This window comes from Ictalurus furcatus, chromosome 9 (genome assembly GCF_023375685.1).
Source record: "Ictalurus furcatus strain D&B chromosome 9, Billie_1.0, whole genome shotgun sequence".
Classification (NCBI taxonomy): domain Eukaryota; kingdom Metazoa; phylum Chordata; class Actinopteri; order Siluriformes; family Ictaluridae; genus Ictalurus; species Ictalurus furcatus.
Window position 1 is genome coordinate 13,124,381 of NC_071263.1, and position 22,756 is coordinate 13,147,136.

Consider the following 22,756-nt stretch of genomic DNA (forward strand, 5'->3'; position numbering starts at 1 on the left):
GATCTTAAACTGTTTTGTTTAAAGAATGTTGGCAATTGTACAATAACAAGAATACAGAATTATGGAAACTGGATTGTGCTGTGTCTCCTGAGTGGGCTCTAAATGAACACATTTGTGAATTAACATGAATATTTCAGAAAAATATTTTGGCTGTTAGGAGTGTTTCCTTTTCTGAAGTAAAAAAACAAACAAACAAGCAAAAAAAAAAACAAGTGAGAAATAACAGAAGCTGCTTTTTGCACAAAAAAACAATACATTTATTCAAGTGTTCTCCAGCACAAGTACATAAGGAGCCTTTTTTCTTAGTTCTGGGCACAAAACAGAAGAGAGAAGGAGTAGAGGCGGAGAATGACTGCTACATCTGCTGTATGAGCTGATCTCAAAATGAGAGTATGCTTGAAAACAGTTATGACACAGAGGTCACACTAATTAACAGTGTCACTGAGGAAAACAATATACAATGCTCTCCAGAATCATTGGCACTATTAATAAAAAATGAGCAATTATTTATATATAAAAATAAATGTTCAGCAAAAAATGATCAGCACCTTTACACTGAATATTTTGGGACGCCTGACCCGGAGAGAATAACAGCACTGTGACTGTTTCTGTAATGTTGAGAGACACTTGTAGAAGGATCCGGGACACTCTTCAATGCAGAACATTTTCAGAGTTTTTGTAGGGTTTAGAGCCTGAGATGGTCAATGCAAAACTGATTTTGCATTGTTATAGTTTGGCTCATCATGTTGTTGAAAGATCTATCTATGGGCAAGTCTGAAAATCCTGATCTTCCTCTTCTGGCTGCTCCCTTTTGGGGTCACCACAGCAGATATTTTGATTCAGGCACAAGTTTATGCCAGATACCCTTCCTGACACAACCCTCCCCATTTTCTGGGCTTGGGATCAGTACTGATCGTGTGACCCTCCAGCGTCTGGGTTTGGTTTTCCTGACCTGACCAGCATGTTAGCCACTAGTCCACCAGGGAACCAGACTGAAATATCCTGACACTTAGCAGAATTCATGAGGTTGTCAAGCTTTGCAAGTTCCCCTAAATCACAGATCATAAAACTGCCCCAATGCATCAATGATCCAAATGATACTTTTCTTTGTCTGCAGTCCCCTTTTGTCACCAAACTAATGGTATAGCCAATGAGTTTAATTTTTTTTTCCTCATCTGTTCACAAAACACAATGGCAATTGTGATGTGATGGCAGCTTCTTCCTTGCAAGGCTTCCACCACAGCCTGTTGTTATGATGATGCCATTTACCAGTTGACTTTGAAATTGGGCAACCATAAGAATAAACCAATCTCTGCCATTCTAAATCTAATCTTTGGGTTCTTTTTCACTCCTTCTCCATCCTCTGGTAAAGTCCATGGGTCAGAATCTTGGCAAATGTTCAACTGTTTCAGACATGTAAAACTTTTTTTAAACTTTTTTTAAACTTTTTTTTTTTCTTAATGGTATTTTTTAACTGCTTATGTAGTTTTATATCCATACCTGATTTGTCTGGGTTATCTCCCAGAGAAGCTAGACATGGTTAAAGGCAACAACACAGTTCCTGGGGACTGAGAGCAAATGAAAAATAATATAGGTTTTTAAAGTATTTGTTTGTATTTATTAAAACATTCCTTGGGGCTGTCAATAACTGTGGCACATACTTATATCAAATTCTATTATTTAAAAAAAGCAGGTCCAATGATATTTTTTTGTTATAACAAAGATAAATAATCATATTGTTTGAGTGGAAGAATCGTACATTATTGTGTGTAATGTCATTTTTGCTCATATTTATGAAAGTGCCAAAAACTCTGGAGGACACTGAGATACAGTTGCAATCAAAATTATTCAACCCCATTGCAAATCAGGTTTATTGTCAAAATTTACAGACTTTAAGCTGTTTGCAATGAACAAATCAAACAAAAGTAATTGAAATAGTTCAACACAACGAATGCTTTGTGGTTACCCCAAATTCAACTGAAAAGGCAACTTATAATGATTTCTCCAGTTTCAAAATTATTCAACCCCCTGAATAGAATCCCTCACAACAGCACAAATATGCAAAACAGATGTTGTCTCAAGCACACCGGATGCAACTAATCAAGGGCTTCATTAGTTGCGCCAGGTGTGCTTGAGCGAGAACTCCAAGATGTACACCACTACTGACCCAAAAGCACAAGAAAATTGTCTCAAAATCATATAAATAAGCCACAGAAGTTTTTGGATTGTGTTCTGTGGAACTTTTCGGCACGATGAATCAGTGGTATGTCTGGAGAAAGAAGAATGAAGAAAGAACACTCTGTCCACAGTCAAGCATGGTGGTGGCTCGGTGATGCTCTAGGGCTGCTTTGCATCCTCTGGCACTGGAAACCTGCAGCGTGTGGAAGGCAAGATGTATTCATTGAAGTATCAGGAAATCCTAGGAGAAAACGTCATGCCGTCTGTGAGGAAGCTGAAGCTTGGGCCACACTGGACCTTCCAACAGGACAATGATCCCAAGCACACCTCAAATTCCAACAAGGCTTTGTTGCAGAAGAAGTGCTGGAAGATTCTACAGGGCCAACACAGTCATCTGACTTGAACCCCATAGAAAATCTCTGGTGGGATTTGAAGAAGGTGGTTGCAGCACGCAAACCCAAGAATATTACTGAACTGGAGGTCATTGCTCATGAGGAATCAGCTAAGATTCCTCAGGAATGCTGCCAGAAGCTGGTGTGCATCTCGTTTGCAGCAGGTCATAACAAAAGGGTACTCTACCAAGTATTAAAGATGCTTGCCATGAAGGGGTTGAATAATTTTGAGACTGGAGAAATCATTGTAAGTTGCATTTTCAGTTGAATTTGGGGAAACCACTTGAAGCATTCGTTGTGTTGAACTATTTCACTTGCTTTTGTTTGATTTGTTCATTGCAAACAGCTAAAGGTCTGTAAATTTTGACAATAAACCTGATTTGCAATGGGCGATGAATCATTTTGATTGCAACTGTATATACTGAGGATATACAGGAAATTGTTACAAGAGCAAACAAATAGGCCACCAAAGCCAAAAATATATAAAATAAACACTGATCTTAATAATAAAAAAAAAAGATGGAGGGCTGGATATATGCCATGGAATGTAGGACTTAAAAACAAAGTTGCCTGGATAATAAGCAAGTACATGTTAACAGCAAGATCGATTGATTACAATTCTTTTCTTACTTCCCAATATGAGTACATGATTTTCCCACAGATAAGCACCAACTACAGCAAGATCTATTCTAAAACAATATAAGAATCTTTTCATCATTTTTTTTCAAGTACAAAGTTAAAATGCCTTTGTTAATATATTTATATGAGAGAGTAAAATAATAGTGCTTTTCCAATACTAAAAGAAACATAAAAACAGTCATTGTCGAGACAAGTTTGTCCAAATAATACATGATTTTCAATTTGATAAAATGTTTAGCACCTTAGGAAACACCTACAATCCCCCTTTTAGTATTTATAAAAGAATTAAATGCAAATTAAAGAGACTGTTTTGTATGTAGGGCTGTGCAGTAAAGTCGGAAGTGTCCATCTACTGTTAAAATCATTCTTTTGCTTTCACTATTCAATGCATGACATACAAATATGAAATATCAAAAGTCCTCCTACCCCACTGCTCCATAGCTTATGTCAATTTTTCAGGTTGCAGTTAATTACCCCTCTCTTTGCAATGCGAGACTTTCGATTCCATGATATATATATTAGCACAGAATTATATTTGTACATCTCATAGGTAATTTTAAAACGAACACAGCAACAAACATATTCTATGTACAAAATGTACAAAAAAATATGGGCATCAATATCATTTCGAACATATGTATGGAGTAACTAATGAAAATGAAAAAAGATTAAGGTATGTATGCAGTATAATGCATTAAATAAAAATAAAAAAAAAACTCTAATTTGTTTCTATAGTATGTCTTATGACAGTTGGCCAATTTGCAAATCTGTACTAAGTAGAATAATTTAAATGCACACAGACATTTTCTAAAATTCTAATCAAATTCACAAACTCCCAAAACATAATGATAATATAGGGCTATGATAATACAAGTTCAGCACTGAATTTCGGCTGATATAAACTGGCCGGTGCAGGGTTCCTGGGATGGGCTCCAGATTCACCACAACCCTGACCAGGATAAAGCGGTGGATTAGACGGAGGAACTAAACATCACTAATGACAACACAAGAGAAGCATCAGTTAAGCATTAGGAAAGTAATGACCTGACTGGATATCTAGAGAACATATTTACTGTACGGCTCATATACGCACTACACTGAGAGCAGACAGTAACTTTCCTTACGTGGTTTATGACAAAATATCACTGTAGCAGATGAGGACGTGGAAAAGGGTGGCTTTTTGTTTTCTCATTTAGCCTATTCACCAGAGTGACGGGTGAATTTCCCCCTATCCTACTAACCCATTCTTTCACATCTATTGGCACAGCCCTACTGTACAGAAATAAAAAATAACTACCTCATATATATAATGCTAAGAGCATTTCACATCATAGAACATAACAAATAAAAAATAAAAAAAAATGATTCACAAGAAGTCAAGAAGAAATATTCAAAAAATATCAACGGAAATAAAAGTATACATATACAAAAGTGCTTGATATTGTTGATAACACAGCACAAAACAATTAGCTATAAAAAGGTAGAAGAACATTGTGAAGCCGCACCATTGTTAAAAGTGTTGCACCTGACTGAGGATAGCCTGCGAGAGGCACTGTAGAGAGGGGTTCAGCAGGCCAGGAGCAAACCCAACACTGCCCTCCCTGCAAACGCCACGCATGCTAAGAGTTGTACAGTAATGATTCCGGCCTGTGTGACGCTAGGTAAAAAAAAAAAAGTAGCTCAACACAGCCTTCTATCTCAAGGTATAGAGGAGAAAATAAAACATCACGGCCCATGTGGCAGGCCAGCAGGTTTTACGTGTGCACGGACGCAGGAAACTGACCTCAGTGACTGCAAGGCTGAGGTTTACACAGAGCACCAGCAAGGTATTGTTTAAAAAAAAAAGAAAGAAAAAAAAAGGCTGTAAAAGATATAAAATGAGATGTGGCAGACCTGGCTTGACGAATCCTTGTTTAGAGTCTCCTTGTTTAAAACCTGGCTAATGGTCTGAAGGTGACCACATCTAGTCTGAAGTAGTAGCACCACATGAGTTGCAATGTTTTTCACCACCTTGAAGCACCATATTGTCACCTATTACAGTAGTACCTTTTATTACCATTGTGTATAGAAACCGTAAACAAAGAGGTATTTGTGATGTGGTGTTTTGGATTGGTTAAGACAGAGCTCCCCTGACATGGAAGAGAAAGACACCATTTTTTTGTTTGTGAATTTTTGTTTTTGCTCTCGCCAAAGGCTCAGTTGCTCAGAGGAAAGGAAAGGCGAGCCCGTTCGACCTGTAGCCCAAATCTAGCCCGATTACTGAAAAGTCACTAACTTAAGACTTTCCATAACTTACGATGGTGAAATGAATGATCTACTATTTTTCCATCATTTGCTCCCATGCTTTGTCTCTCAATGCCTTGATAGGAGGCCCCATCTCAAGTATAGCTTGCACACATAAATCAATCCAAATTCTGGATAACACCGCTAAAAAGTCAAACGAATGAACAAAAAAAACAAAACAATTAAATAGAATTTTTTAAAAAGAGTCAAATATTTAAAAGAAAAACAAAACAAAAGAAATACCATGAAATACCTACTTTGATGTTTATGTTGTAAATAATATACAAGGCTCTTGTTATTTCATACACCAGTTTGGGATTCTCGACTCCTCACGGCGCTGACTTTCACACGCAGGCGAAATACTCTTTGAGTGGTGCAAACAGGTGGCGGATGACTGGGACACTCCACGAGCGGCCTAGCAGCCTCTGTCTCGCCAACCGACTCATGTTGGACACGTCTGTGTAGTGGACGGGAAAGCCAAATACCCTGGGGGACAAGAATTCAAAGAGAGAGAATGAACTGGAATGAGGCTTCAGTTCATCATGTTAAACAGCAGTGCCATGCAGTATCTAGCCTACAGAAAGCCACGGTGAACTTTACTCAATGTTAATATAACGTGATTAAGCGCAAAGTAATTCCAGCAGTGATATGAACACCGGTTTTGGTAACACCTTATTTGACAGTTTATAGACAGACGTCAAACTTTTTCTTTCTAGTAAAGACCTGAGAATTGTGATTCACTCGCTAATTTCATCACGGTTAAACTACTGTAATTCACTGTACATTTGTCTCCCTCAAAGTGCATTATCTCACTTACAACTAGCTCAAAATGTACCAGTTAGGTTTTTAACAGGGTCAAGAAAGAGGGATCACATTACCATGGTATCTCTGCATTGGCTTCCCGTGAAATTCAGGGTTGATTTTAAGATTCTGCTCTATGTCTATAAGGCACTCTCTGGTCTCGTGCCCAAATATAGAGGTGATCTTCATCCTTACTCCCCCACAAGAGCGCTCAGGTCATCTGATCAACTTCTTTTGAGAGTTCCTCGTGGTCGCTATAAAACCAAAGGCGATCATGCCTTTTCTGTGGTAGATCCTAAACTCTGGAACAGTCTCCCTTTCCATGCTAGGTCAGCTTCTTCAATAGCCACTTTTAAATCTTCATTGAAAACGCATTTCTATTCTCTAGCTTTTGAAAAGGTCTTTTAATAGGTTGAAATATGTAAATACTTGATGCTGTATTTAAAGCATTAATCTTTGTTAAATATAGGTGTGCAATTTCAAGATCCACGCTGATGGATTCTCCTCTTCAGTTCACCCCACAGGTTTTCTATGGGTTTCAAGTCAGGGGACTGGGATGTCCATGGCAGGACCTTGATTTTGTGGTCAGTAAACCATTTTTGTGTTGATTTTGATGTATGTTTTGGATCACTGTCTAGCTGAAAGATCCAACCATGGCCAATTTTAAGCTTTCTGGCAGAGGCAGTCAGGTTTTCATTTAATATCTGTTGATATTTGATAGAGTCCATGATGCCATGTATCCTAGCAAAATGTCCAGGTCCTCTGGCAGAAAAACAGCCCCAAAACATTAAAGAGCCACCACCATATTTAACCGTGGGCACCTCTCTGTGTGCGCCAAAACCACCTCTGGTGTTTACTGCCAAACAGCTCTATTTAGGTTTCACCATAGAACCCGATCCCATTTGAAGTTCCAGTAATGTCTGGCAAACTAAAGACACTTGAAATTGTTTTTGGATGAGAGAAGAGGCTTTTTTCTTGAAGCCCTTCCAAACAACTTCAGATGTAGGTGACTTCAGATTGTAGTTTTGGAGTCTTTCTGACCCTGTGCTGTGTTTAAAATTGTTTAATATCCATGAGAGCAGAGTATTATTGTGAATTTTTTTAACAAAAGATCAAAAGGTTAAACAATAAAGACAATTTTCCACAGCCTTCTTTGCTCATATTTACCAAGGGTGCCAAAATTAGTGGATTACACTGTAAGTGTTAACAGGAACTAACTTATCTCATGGTCAGCTCTTAACTTGTCTTGGTTAAATGTAGAAAGTATCGTTCAACATTGTAATCACTGGCAAATCATTGTCGTAATAGCATAATTACACACTCCAAACCATGCAGTTATATGAAAATAATCCACTTCAGGGTGGTAACGTCACTCCGCTTCGCATCATGCAGCATCACATCACCCCAGAATGGATTCTTTTCATATAACCTGTCTGTCGTGTGTTATTCCTTGTGTCTATATATGGGCAGTCTGTTTATTAGCTGTACAGTAGACTGATTCATTTATTCATTCATTCATTTTCTGTAACCATTTCATCCTGGTCAGAATTGCGATAGATCCAAAGCCTATCCTTGGAACACTGGATGTGAGGTGGGAATACATCCTGGGAGGAGACACTTGTCTACCATACACACATTCACCATGCACACATATTCACAGCTAGGGACAATTTAAAGTAGCCACACCACCGAAGAATATTTTGGGAGGAGGTGAGGGGAAACCAGAGAACCCAGAAGGAAACATGTGGAACTTCACGCTGGAAGGAACCTGAGTTCAGTATCGAACCCTATAGACGTGAGGTGGCAGTGCTACCCAGTGCACCTACAGTAGATTCAGATCAAGTATAACACTGCGTAATGTAAATCTTGCTATTGAAAAACCTTAAGTGGGACAGATTTAACCCACTGGCCACTAGCTGAATCAGCCTGTTTTACAGTAATACTTTTATGAAACATTATTATTTTAAAGCAAAATGTGAGATTAATGGAGAAATTCTCATACCTCTCCATCTCAGTGCACCACAGGATGTCCTCTTTGTCATTCATGTAAACAGGGAAGTGCTGATCTTTGCCCTGCTTTATGGAATTCGACCGAGTGGTGATGGTCCTCACTTTATCGAACTGAAAAATGAAAACATATGAATTATTTTTCAGTTTTGTTAAAAAATATTAATTTGGTATTTGCCCATGTCAGTTATATATTCAGGATATTTAAGTGGCAGTTTTTACCTTTGCAGTCCTGCCATGTTCAAGACAGTCTTGCAGGTCCAGTTTGTCATTGCCCATGGCAGTCAGAGGTCTATGTTGAGGAAAACCAGATCAAATGAGAGATGGAAAGAGAAACAGAGAAATAGAGAGGAACAACTAGAGAGATGCACTCTATTGCAGCGTTTCCCAACCCTCTTTCAGTCACGGCACCCTTTGAAAATTTTTTTAAATTTGTGGCTCCCTACACAAACACTAATGCTAGACAGCGTTAAGCCTGGTTTATACTCGACGCGTCCAAAATAGCAGGATACAAAAATGACGTCATCGCAGAGTGGGCGGTCGAGCATGTTGAGTGCGAGAGGCCTCATTCCACGTGTCGGTTTGTACGCCGTTTTTTGTAATTTGCAGCACGGTGTCACATCCAAAAATGAATGACTCGAGGCACGATTATACAGGCATCTCTATGATCCATCCATGCGGGACCATAGAGATAGCCAGATGGCACAAAATTCATGGAAAGGTTTCAAAATAGTGATTTTGATTTGCTTTGTACATACTGTTGAAAGAATAAAGTAGGGATGTCACGATACCAAAAATCTAGTAGTCGGTACCGATACCACCAAAAGTACATGATACTCGATACCAACATCGATACCACGGTGTGGTATAAAAAAATAAAAAAAAAATAATAATAATAAATAATTAAAAACTCTCCTGGAGGACATCCTCCTCTGGCTGATACTGGCAAAGAGAGACGGCGGGGGGGGATTTTAGTTATCAAACACTGTCTGACAGTGAGTGGAGGTGCACTCCTAAACGTGCGCGCACACACAGACGCACGCGCGCACACAGACCCGCGTGCACACACACCTTATACTCTGAATGCAAGCATTATTTTAAATTCACTGATATGGTGGCAGACAAAAAATATTTATTAAAAGCATGAACATTTGAATAATTATTAGTGACATTAGGCTATATTTAGCTGACAGGACACAGGCTGAGTAGTTTATAACATTGCAATGCGTTCGCATCATTAACAAATAACAGGCTATCGCTAACATTACTTGGAGCATAATGTTAGCTGGTTTCATGGCAACAATGTCAGCTGCCTCAGTCAAACATAATCTAGGACTGTCTTTCACGTGCTTCGCCAAATTCCAGGTGTTTCCTCGCTTTGTTTGAAATGAACGATAGCATCGGTTGCACATCGAAAACTGATACTAGCTTTCCTCTCTTTTCCTCTCAACGAGTCGGGGCGGAGCTAAACTTGTTAAGCTAAGCTAATCTTCTGTAGTTTTTCCCATGTGCTTGTAGGCGTTCTTCTTCTTCTTCACCACTTGTGGACCGACTAAAACACTTGCGCGTATTTGCTGCCCCCATCAGGTCCGGACGAATTGCAACCTCGGTACCTCCATTAGAAACGGTTCCAACGATAGTGCAGAAAAACAAGTACCGTCACATTTTAAGAATGTTGGTACCGACTTGGTACCAAAGTATCGTTCTCGTGACATCCCTAGAATAAAGTCAAAGCTGAAAGTTTTTTGGGGGGTGCACCATGTTTTCATTCATCAGTATCTTCAGAAATAAACACTACACGACACTGTCAGACACAGTGATTAAACCTCATTCTTTTGTCTTTTATAAATAAAGATGTTTACATGGATGGGCGGCCATACAGAGTGATCATTCTGTAATAACTTTCTTTTGTCTCTATACATAAAGAGACATTTACACTGATGTGCAAACAATCACCTGATTTTGTAAATGTGAAAAATTACATTTGCAGGAAGCTCCCACTTTTTGCTTACTGTATGTCTGCAGTAATTGCTAACATTTACAAAATGAGCCTACAATAAATAAGAAGCCAATTTAATGTTTATTTAAAGCCATGTTTAATAAAAATCTTAATGAAATGGATAAAATAAAAAAATTGAGGTTGTTCAATTTAGTTTTATACATGTTCTCATATTTATAACTGTATTTTGTTATAATTTGACAAGTGATAATCTCAAGGTTTACTGGGTTTTATATGATTATTTGCTCTTTTTTTATACTGTGGGTTTTGGTGAAGTTTACTGAAAACAATCATCAACAACAAACACAACAATTCCTCCTTGGCATTCAGCAACTCCACGCAAGACACCTTGTTTTTAAGCGTTGCCATGGTTGTTCCGACAAACTACTTCTTCTCTCAGCTACTTCCTGTTCGTTTATTCCTGTTTCTTTCGTTTCAGAGAATATTACAACAAGTATAAATGCCTCGTCTGTTTAGGGAGGTGCGCGCGCAGTCAGTGGACGCTGTGGAGCCAGGTGGAAGTATAAACAAGGCTTTAGCTACACGAGGATGAAGTTGATAGTCCAAAAGCATCTGGAGCTTTTCTTTTAACAATACTGTCCATATTCTTTTGCACTACACATGCATCGTCACACACTAATTATTAGGATAAAACACACGCATACCTTACACATACTGATGTTGACGTGCTGCTGTGCAGCTCAGCGAGGGGGAGGGAATTTCTTTTATATATATATATATATATATATTATTATTATTATTATTATTATTATTACTATGCTTGTGTGTCTGTCTTATTATTTCTGTTATTATCTCAGACATCAGATATGTATCATATACATATTAAATGTTTTATACACATTTTAGCATTTTAGAAATGTTTGAAGGATTTTCACAGGGCACCCCTGCTCTCATCAGACGGCTCCCCGGTGCCGCAGCTCCCCGGTTGGGAAATGCTGCTCTTTTGCATGGTAAGGAGAATTCGTGGAGAATGGTGAGGTAGCATGTGGGGTGAACTGAGGGAAGGTTTAGACATAAGCACGGTTGCTTCCCTCACCATTCTTGAACCAACCTGTTCATGCCAGGAAGGTTTCCCCAGAAGTAGCGGGCACGATGGGCAGCGGACACTTCCTTCGCATCGATCATCACTGGGTTGCACTGTTAAGTGGAACAGAGATAACAGGCTTTTGTGAAGAAATAACAAGTGCCTTGTTTTATTTTATTTTATTTATTTATTTGTTTGTTTGTTTGTTTGTAAGCCAAATCTGTTAAATCAAACTAAGAATTATATTTCACTGACGCTGAACATCTGGAATCTAATAAAAATACAAGCCAGTATAAATATGTCCACATAAATAGGCAAATGCACTAGATGTAGGAATTAAAGATGAAATTATGAAATATACACAGAATTCTTACTCTGGGTTTTTACCAGCATGATTGCTTATTCAAATCAATTAGTACATCCATCCATCAATCCATTTTCATACAGCTTATCCTACACAGGGTCGTGGGGGAGCCAGGAGCCTAGCCTAGGGAACTCGGGGCACTCTGGTCGGGGTACCAACCCATCGCAGGGCACAATCGCACACACATTCATACACTACAGACAATTTAGAGATGCCAATCAGCCTAGAATGCATGTCTTTGTACTGCGGGAGGAAACCGGAGTGCCCGGAGGAAACTAGGGGAGAACGTGCAATCTCCACATACACGGGACGGAGGCGGGATTCAAACCCCTCAACCCCGAAGGTGCGAGGCAAACATGCTAACTACTAAGCCACCGTACACAATTAGTACATATATTTACTAATTACGGTTGCGCTCATTACCAGCAAATCTGTTAATAATGATAATGAGTATTTATTGGTCACATATACAGTGGGGGATATAAGTATTGAATGCATCAACAGTTTTTCCAGTAAATATATTTCCAATGAGGCTATTCACATGAAATTTTCACCAGGAATTAACTCAAGAAATACACACATATAAAGAAATCCAAATGTTAAAGATGCGTAATAACATGGAATGACACAGGAAAAAAAGTATTGAACACGCTAACTGAAATTTATTTAATACTTAGTGGAGAAGCCTTTGTTTGTGATGACAGCTTCAAGATGCTTCCAGTATGAAGATATTAATCGGCCGCAGTATTCAGGTGTGATTTTGACCCATTCTTCTAAACATACTGTCTTTAAATCTTGTTCAATTGGATTCAAGTCAGGTGATTGACTGGGCCATTCCAACACCTTGATTTTTTTTCTCTGAAACCAATTGAGCGTTTCCTTTGCTGTATGCTTTGGATCGTTGTCCTGCTGGAAGGTCCACCCACATCTCATCTTCATCATGCTGGTCGATGGCAGCAGATTCTTCTCAAGAATCTCCCAGTAAAGGGCTCCATTCATCGTTCCTTCAATTATATGAAGTCTGCCAGTACCATGCGATGAAAAACAGCCCCACACCATGATGCTTCCACCTCCAAACCTCACTGTTGCTATAGTGTTTTAAGGGTGATCTGCAGTGCCATTTCTTCTCCAAACATGGTGTGTAGTATGACAGCCAAATGAATCGTAGCAAACTTTAAAGAGCTTCGACTTGCCTTTTCTTTAGTAATGGCACCTGCTGCCTCCAAGTGTTTCTGGAGCACTTTCTGAGTGGTCCTTGGCTCTTGGGCTACTCTTCTGACTATTCTTCTGACTCCCTGGTCAGAAATCTTTTGAGGAGCTCCTGTGCGTGGCCGGTTGATGACGGAGTAATGTTGCTTCCAGTTGCAGATAATGGCCCCATTGGTGCTTACTGGAAGGTTCCGAAGTTTTGAAATATGTCTGTATCCGATTCCATCAATATGTTTGCAATAATAAGGCTTCGAAGGTCTTGGGAGAGCTCTTTGCTTTTACCCATCATGAGATGTTTCTTGTGTGACACCTTGGTAATGAAAAGCCTTTTTATAGACCATCAATTTACTAACCCAGCTGATATTAATCTGCACAGATAGGAGGTATAATTACTTACGGATTTCAGCTGGTTCCTTGCCTTACAGTACCTTGCCAGGGAGAACTGCTTTTTCTTAGCGTGTTCAATACTTTTTTCCTGTGTCATTCCACTTTATTACACATAACTTTATTTATGGTCTTAATGTTGTGAATTCTTTATATTTGTGGATTTCTTGAGCTAATACCAAAGTCTGGTGAAAATTTCATGTGAATAGCCTCAAAGTAAATATATTTATTGAAAAAAATGTTGACACGGTCAATACTTATTTCCCCCACTGTATATTACAGCACAGTGAAATTCTTTTTTCATCGCATATCCCAGCATGTCAGGAAGCTGGGGTCAGAGCACAGGGTCAGCCATGATATGGTGCCCCTGGAGCAGAGAGGGTTGAGGGACTTGCTCTCAGTAACCCAGAGCCTTGGCACCCCAAATGGGTTTCTTTATAAAATGATTGATATGCCTTATCTATTTTAAACAAAGCATAGTATATACCAGCAGACTTCAATTTCAACCTTAAATTTCAAACTTTTACAGTTTTTAAAGTAGGATAAAAAGTTATTGAATCCTAAGATGATTCAGATTTTTCTTTTGAAAGTGGGCCTGAACATAAGCATGAAGCATGAAGGAAGGTTGTGTGAAAGAATTCTCTTCTTTCTGATGGACATGTTGTGTTTTGTCGAAGAAAAATACACACAAAAGGAGTTTGCGTGACACAATTGTGCATAAATGTCTTTGTTTAAATAAATTGAAACAATATGATATGGCATGTTTAACCTCACTGGAACTAATTTTAAAAATCTTACTAAAACTGGTTAAAAAAAAAAAGCACACATTGTGTTTTTATTTTATCTTGGGAACTTCCACTTGGTGGCAGCAAAGAAATGGTTTATTGCTCGCTGCAGAAGAACACATCATACAACTTGGCTAGCAGAGGAAAAAAAAATCCAGTCCTCAAAACCTGAACACTTTTTGTATTTGTGTGTTTCTGTGTGTGTAAGTCTGTGTCATGAGTATAAGCAAACACACACCTCTAAAAAGCGAGAGATGTCCCTCTTGTCACTGACACCCATAGCCACTACGTTCTCAAAAAGCCAGAAGAAAGGCCTGTTGTCTCCTTCTTTAGGACGAGCTTCATGTAAAAGCCGGTAAAACTCAAAGAACAGCCGCCCCGTGCCCTCTGGTGTGTGTGTGTGGCGATAAGAAAATTAGGTACAGAAAAATTAAGGGAAGAGGATCAGGATATACTGCTATGCAAATTTGTTCATTACAATGCAATGCAAAACAAAATACAAACTAACTTTAATTTAAAATCAATCAAAAATGCTTAAAGTGTTGATTTTGCATGCAATATGATTTTACCGTAGAGACCTTTCCGTGCTGGATTAACTATAGACAGATCATTACAGGGGCTTCCTCCGATGACAAGATCAAAAGGTCCCCACTCTTGTATCTATGGATACAGAAAGGAAAGAGACACAGAAAGAACAGGAGGCCAATTAAGGGTTAAAAATATCTTCGTGTATAATAAAGGTGCTTCATAAATTATGCACACCTCGGTTCTTTCAGAAGTAACATTTTGAGCAGGGAAACTCACGTGCTTTCGTGTGACGTTCCTCACGTCGCCAACATACATGATGCGCCCATGGTGCCGTACAATACCAACAGTGATGGAGTCCTCACATATCTCAGAGGCTACATAGCGCTCCACCTGAATGCCTAGATCCTTTAGCACCAGCAGACCTACACACACACACACACACACACACACACACACTGAGCAAACTGTGAGGGCCTTGTACAGAAGTACATTTTTGTATAGTATAGTACTTTTGGTATAGTATATCGTTTTGCGCTTGTCATGCAATTTGGGAAATGTGAATAATATTTTTGAAATCAAAATGCAGAGACAAGTGATTCCCATTCGTGTAATGTACCAAAAAATAAACAGTGGGAAAACATACGTGTCCATATGTACTTGGATCTGTATATATATATATTTATATTATGTTTAACAGAGTCATTAGAAGGACAGTTCACCCAAAAATGTCTTTCATGTCGTTCCAAACCCATAAGACTTTCTGTCATTTTTGACACAAAAATGAAGACATTTTTGACACAAAAATGAAGACGTTTTTAATGAAACTAGGGAGTTTTGTCCCTCCATTTACAGTCCACGTAACCAAAACTCTCAAGCTCTGAAAAGTTCATAAAGGCAACATAAAAGTAATCCATGTCTTCATTTGTGTTCCAAAGACGAATGAAAGTCTTATGGGCTTGGAACGACATGATTGTGAGTAACTGATGACAGAATTTTCATTTTTGGGTGAACTATCACTTTAAGGCCCTGTTTACACTAGTGCGCTTTAGTTTTAAAACGGCGTTTTAAAATGAAAACGATCCTCGTCCACACTGGCGTTTCCACTGTCTTTCAGAAACGATCACCGTCCACACTACACGACCGAAAACGCATGTCACATGACATTCATGCACACTGGGCATGTGCATGCATGTGTAAACATGAAGTTGGTTGCTAGTCCAAACCGGCATTCCATGTAGGGCCTACGGTGCTTGAAATGAGATTTGTTGCCGATTGCTCTAATCATAGCTTGCCTCTTGCGCATGTAGGCAGCTGCAGTATTATAAAATACAGAATTTAACTGCACAATGGCTGCTAAGAATGACGACAAAGCCAGCAAAGCTTGCGGTTCAGTCTCCGTGTTATTGTGTATATGATCAAGGTAACGTACGGTCATATGGTAGGGGCTTGACGAATCAGACAAGGATACGGAATGATCCAGAAGAACCAATCAGGGAGCGAATGTGGGCAAAGCCACGCCTTCGTTTTCAAAAGTCTTTGGTTTGGTCTGTTTACACTGAAATGCGATCCTGGAGTTTTCAAACTAAAACGGGGTCTTCGGCGTTTCCAAAAGTCTCTGCTTTCAAGGGTCGAAAACGCTGGAGTAGTGTAGACGACAGGCATAACCGTAGCAACAGTTACGCGTTTTAAAACGAAAGCACACTAGTGTGAACAGGGCCTAAGATGCAGTCCTGTCAATAACACTTTAGTCAATATGCAACAATGTAAAGCCACTATAAGGAAAAGACGGCTGTAATGTGATCAGCACAACATCCTGCTGAGAGTACAAAAACGAGAGTGTGCATTCTCCTTTCACCTGTAGCGATTCCGTCAAAGAGTGATAACACACGAATCGCCTTTCTCTTCTCTGCCAAAACGGGAGGGTAGAGTTTTGGAGGTGCCTGAGAGAGAAAGTATATATGAGTGAAAGGGAGGAGAGAAGGAGGGAGAGGAAGAGAGAAGAAGAGACAGACTGCACAGTAAAAAGTAATGGCACATATGGGGCAGTTCCAAAATTGTTATTTTCGGTGGGCAGGGTGGAGGGGTGTGGTGGGGTGGGTAAATAGGTAACAACATAGTTGCTTTCTTCAGGCATTGCAAAGTGATGAAGCTATGGATGTACATGTGTGGTGGGCTCATACAATTTTCAAAAAGCAACAACATAATTGACAAACAATAAATATTAGTGCCTCTTGAATGGCGCAACAGAAGAATACTTTAAAAATTCTTTTACAAACTGCCATAAAGAAGAAATGTTCTTGTTTAGCATAATTCTTGACTTGAGGTGAAATGTGTTATGGATATCGCTGCTATGGCCTCTATGTATTTTTTCTTTTGCTATTTCCCCTGTGTTTTTGTATTGTATATGTTTCAATGTATGAAACTGTTTCTTCTAAATGAAACTATTTGTGCTGCTGTCTTGACAAAAAGAGATCTTGTATCTCAATGGAACTTTCCTGGCTAAATAAAGGATAAATAAAAAGAAATAATAATAATAATAAAAAGAAAAAGCATTTGCCCTATCGTCAGGAGATCGCAAGTTTGAATCCTGAAGATGCCATAGCCATCCATGGCCAGGAGTCCAAGAGAGTAAAACTAGCCATGCTCTCTGGGTGGGAGGGGTGACATACAGTACTCTTTCCCCTGTCAATCACAGTGACTCTCACCAATCATGGGTATCTGTGAATGTAGAAGGGGACAGACAGCAGATAGCTTTCCTCCAAGTGTGTTACACCACCCAACATGAGCAGCGGTTCAAAAAGATTGGCTGGCTTCACATGTCTCTGAGGAAGCATGTGATAGCATTCACCCTCACAGATTGGTATCTGATGTATGATAGGAAAGCCCTAAATGGTTGGTGGGAACTGACCAAAACAAAATTAGAGAGAAGATTTATTGCAAAGCAAGGCCGTAACCACATCCTGAACACTGGTGGGTGGGGGGACCAAACCATTCAGTGGGGGGTGGGGTCACAAATGTAATGGTCCTTCTTAGTTCTCTATGTAATAAAGGCCCAAATATTTATATATACGTTATTTATATATACACACAATGCAAGACCTTTATATTTAGGACCAAAATAACTACAATAAGGTCAATGTGTTTTACAATGCAAAACCAAGTTAGATCAGATTGTTTATTATATTTCAGATTTACTCATTCTCTAACCCCAGGCAGGCCTTTCATCATATTATGCTCAGATATAGTGAATAATATGTTCCAAACAGTAGAGCAGACCAAATACGAATTACAAAACTTCAACTGTGTATACACTGCTAACATTTTGTCCTGTACGTGTCAGCTTACCCTCTTTTCTGCTATCCCAAAGAAAAAAATTATATCATTCGAGTGTCTTTTTATTATTGTCTTTTCAATATGGTCATAATGTCTCTGTAAAACGACATGACTGTCAGCTAGCCAGACAAAATTACTTACACAAATGTATTTACTCACCCTCAAGTTGTTCCCAACCCTATATTCTGTTTTCAGTATAACACAAAAGGAGAATTTTGAAGAATGTTTACACAGCTATACATCTATACTTTTAAGAAAATAGGACGCTGCTGATGCAAGATGCACCCTGGACTGTACCATTCATTTAAAAAAAAATATGGTCTGCGCATACAGCCAAACATTCTCCACACATTTCCACTGAGGCTTTATTCCATGTCGTGACCTTCCATGTGCTGTTTTAATTATATGGGTTTGGGAGCTTTGCCAGTGAAGCTCAACAAGATCATATTAACTTTGACATCTTTCTGGTTTATGTCTTTGGTGAATTTTATCATACAAATATGAAAAACAAAGTTGCAGGGCAGGGATGTCAAACATACAGGCCATGAGCCGATAAAGGTTCTAATCTGGTCCACCAAATAAACTTAGAAGCCGTTTTTGTTAATTAAAATCCTCTTTCAATTGAGTTGAAACATTCAACAACAACAAAAAAGACCTAGTCTCTGTTATTCCACTAGAGGGCAAAATAGAGCAATAAACTTCACTTCATAAGCAAGCTGAAAATATGATCCTGTAACTATGACTACATTTACATGGACAGCAGTAATCTAATTATTGACCTTAATCTGAGTAAGATAATAATGTGATTAAGGTGTTTACATGAGTCGCTTTTAGAATACTCCTGTCATGTACCCGTTTTACATGTTATAGAACATAATTAGATTAACAGCCCGCGTCATTTCGTCACCGCACCACGCTGTCCGACGTCCCTCCAGAATTTCATGTATCAACATACAGTTCGTCTTCGTTATGGTACCGTATACAGTTTTGGGTGTTTTTATTTATTTTTTTTTACGAATGCTTTAAGTGCAGTTAATTATTTGTCATGCTATACGTGCTAATAGACAACTACTTGAAGCGGTGGGTGTGTCCCAAATCGCGTAGTTACCGTCTATATAGTAGCTAAGATACATGTATTTTTCCCCACTACAGGCCTATAGTAGGAACGTATGCAATTTGGGACACAGCCGAACTCTCTTGTTCGCCGTAAAACGGCCGTGTGTGATCATGTCCTGTCGCAAAATGCGGTGAAAACTCCCACACAATGTTCATAATGTGATTAAGGTGTTTACATGTCACTACTACACGTCCATAATGCGACTAAAACAGGAGTACTCCACCTGTCTTAATCAGATTATTGCTTACTTCGATTATGACCTTAATTAGATTAAGGTAAGTAAAAATTGCTGTTTACATGGTAGTTTCTTAATTAGAGTATGGTCTTAATCGGATTAAGAGTGGATTATTGTTGTCCATGTAAACGCAGTTTATGTTTCTTTCACACCAGTGGGGGTGAATACTTATGCAATCACAACTTTTATGACCTTTATCTGTAAATAATTTTGCAAACTATATTGTTTTTCACCAAACTTCAATATTATGGATTATTTTGTGTAGATTAATGATATACACTATATGGCCAAAAGTATATGGATGCCTGACAATGACCCCAATATGTGGGCCTTTTGCCACAAAGTTGGAGGCACATGATTGTATAGAATGTCTTTGTATGCTGCAGCATTACAATTTCCATTCACTGAAACGAAGGGGCCCAAACATGCCTCTTGACAATGCCCCTGTGCACAAAGTAAGAGCCATGAAGACATGCCAAGGTTGGAGTAGAAGTTGCCTGAACAGAACCCTTGGGATTGAACTTTTGAGACTGAACTTGAACACCAACTTCACCCCAGGCCTCCTTGCCCAACATCAGTGCCTGACCTTATTAATGCTCATGTAGCTGAATGAATACAAACCCCAACAACCACACTCCAAAATCTAGTAGAAAACCTTCCCAGAAGACTGGAGGCTGTTACTGTATAACAGAAAGGGGGGATGGGGGTCAACTCCATATTAATGCCATGCCTTTGGAATGGTAAAACCATAATTGGAAATTGGGGGGGGGGGGGGTTGGGGTTTCTTAAGCTGCAGTCAGTTCATCTGTTTTCTAGGTGTTCAATCTGATTGTGTATTCAAAATGTACCTTTCGTATAAATGCTAATAGATGAGCACATTAAAATGACAGTGATGTGTTATCAGTCTACTAAACTGATTTTTTTGGTCCAGCCCACTTGACATTGGACTAAGTGCAATGTGGCCTGTTGCCTCTGCTTTCCACTGTACTCACGTATAAATAATAGCCATCCATTTTCTGTACCGCTTATCCTACACATGGTCGCAGGGGATACTGGAGTCTATCTCAGGGAACTCGCCGGGGCACAAGGTGGGGGACACCCTGGACGGGGTGGCAACCCATAGCAGGGCACAACTGCACACACACTCACACACCCATTACAGACAATTTAGAGATGCCAATCAGCCTACAACACATGTCTTTGGACTGGGGAGGGAAACCAGAGTACCCGGAGGAAACTCCTGAAGCACAGGGAGAACATATAAGCTCCGCCCACACACAACAGAGGCAGGAATTCAACCCCCAACCCTGGAGGTGAGGCAAACATGCTAACCACTAAGCCACCGTGCACCCCTGTATAAATATGAGCATTTTAAAATGGGTTAATAAGACAAAAATACAACTGTTGTCTGACTAGGAAACCACTCAGTAAAGAGTCCTCTGGCCCTTCACTCACTTCAAAGTGTGCCGCATGTCTTTCCCAGCTTCTGATCTGTCTTAACCTATTTCTGTTTAATTGCTGTTAAAATGCTAGAACTGCCCCACACCTATACATACTTCCAGAAAGAAAGAAAAAAAAAAGAAAAGAAAAAATAACTTTTTCACATTAAATCACTTCAGTAACTGGGGCCCATTATTCGGTAATGGAGAACTGGTCAAAGTACTTCCCTGACCATAAATTTGAGATAATATAAACAACCTCAGAAGCGCTTTAACAGTCCGCCCTATGCCACTGCAGCACAGGTGGACCATGAAACAGTCCATAAAGAAATCTTCACTTAACTCCATCAGTGAGTGGATCTCAAGCCTTCACATGCTAATCTTATTAGAAAAGGCTTTTCTGGCATTGTTATGGACTGTTTATGCTTACGTCGTGTCTCAAACTGGCAGCTCTTTGGCTTTCTTAAGGCTCGCTTGCGGTCTTCTATGCCATTCGTATTCTTTTATCGAAATATGCAGAAGGTACATGATGCAGTTCCCAGGAAAACCTTTTTGTTGGGTTGGTCATTTATAAGATGCAACAATTTCTTTCAATTGCATCATAACATACTGTTCATGACCAATTATGCCAAAATCACTTTCATTAAAAAACTTGTGGGTGCAACTTACAAAGTCCTGGTCGTGGTTGTTGGCAAAGAAGTGTTGTAGGCGACTGGGCCAGTCAGCCCGGCGTTCCAGCAGCCCGAACTGAGGCTTCTGACCACACATATAGCAGTTCCAAGGGTCCTCCTTTATAGCAGCTTGTGCTGCACCCGGCCCGACTAACAGATCCACACACTCTACACAGAAACACCTGCAAACAAAACAGTCCAGTAAGACAATAAATTCTGACAGCAGTATCCAGGCTATGACATAATGCAGAATATATCCTCGGTCTATTACATCAGTAGTAGCAGTGACAGTTGTGTTATCATTATATCCAAGCTTCTCCTTAACATTAATATCAACTAATCTGTATTGTTAGAATTAGAGATGCATTAATACCAATAATAGTGGTATTGGGTTTGGCTTCGGTAGTGCTCATTTACTCTTACTTGCGAAAAATAAAATCTGGTACTACGTGATGTGATCTGGATGTATTTCATCATTAATGTTGGCAATCAAACTTCAGTTCTATGAGCACTGAGCACTGAGCCACGGGCACTTTCTTTCCCCATCAATCACCAGCGTCTACACACTTTGCTCACGAATCAAGGTGCAATTCATTCAACTTTTTTTCCATTCATTTTTTAATGACCACACTTGCTGACACTGTTCTGTGTGCTCAGGATGTCTGTCCTCATGCTCTCTATTAAAGATACTTTTTCAATGACATAACTTAAATACAAGTAGTTCATTGTGAGCAGCTATATGTAAAACAGATGTAAATAAAATGTTACAGGATGCCCCAGATTGCTTAATGCTAAGTAGGTTAATCATTTCATTATCAGTATCGGAATCAGTACTGAAAATTCCCCAAAATCATTTACTCATACTCGGTCTGAAAAAAGAATGCTTTTGATGCAACCCTGTATTCATTTAACTGTGCAAAAGCCCATTACGATGGTGCATTAACAAACTGAACAGTCTGTGGCGGTTGCACCTGCAGCAGTTATTGTTTCCACACATGAGCACCTCCCTCCCTCCACAACAGATTGTGCAGTAAGACTGGTATCCGTCGTCGTCATACTGGTACGCACACTCCAAGAAGCAGTTCTGTAACACAACAGCATTACACACTAATGAACACAAAGCTTGAGTTTGTCTCGCTAATACACAAAAGTATAGTATATGAGCGCTTTATTAGGAACACCTGTACACCTGCAAGTTCGTGCAGTTATCTAACTGTAATTATCTGCCGATCGTGGGGTAGCAGTGCAATGCATAAAATCATGCAGATACGGGCCAACAGAATTTTCAGGGTAATGTTCATATCAACCATCAGTATGAGGAAAAAAATTAGATTCTGACTGTGGCAT

The 22,756-nt window shown here is 39.3% G+C and overlaps 1 protein-coding gene across 12 annotated transcripts in view; it reads right to left on the bottom strand.

The window, feature by feature from the left end:
* Positions 1 to 1,970: 1,970 nt before the first annotated feature.
* dnmt3ab (DNA (cytosine-5-)-methyltransferase 3 alpha b) overlaps positions 1,971 to 22,756 on the bottom strand; it is a 64,616-nt gene continuing 43,830 nt past the window's right edge. For 11 of the 12 annotated variants that reach the window (XM_053633367.1, XM_053633366.1, XM_053633365.1 and 8 more), the window contains 10 exons: positions 22,381 to 22,493; positions 21,408 to 21,591; positions 16,470 to 16,554; positions 14,891 to 15,036; positions 14,656 to 14,746; positions 14,325 to 14,473; positions 11,372 to 11,457; positions 8,523 to 8,592; positions 8,296 to 8,414; positions 1,971 to 5,978 (listed from right to left, as the gene is read on the bottom strand). In XM_053633367.1, the coding sequence (XP_053489342.1) occupies positions 5,837 to 5,978; positions 8,296 to 8,414; positions 8,523 to 8,592; positions 11,372 to 11,457; positions 14,325 to 14,473; positions 14,656 to 14,746; positions 14,891 to 15,036; positions 16,470 to 16,554; positions 21,408 to 21,591; positions 22,381 to 22,493 (1,185 nt within the window). In that variant the 3' untranslated portion in view covers positions 1,971 to 5,836. The remainder of the gene's footprint in view (positions 5,979 to 8,295; positions 8,415 to 8,522; positions 8,593 to 11,371; positions 11,458 to 14,324; positions 14,474 to 14,655; positions 14,747 to 14,890; positions 15,037 to 16,469; positions 16,555 to 21,407; positions 21,592 to 22,380; positions 22,494 to 22,756) is intronic. The other variant, XM_053633368.1, reaches the window with a different exon arrangement.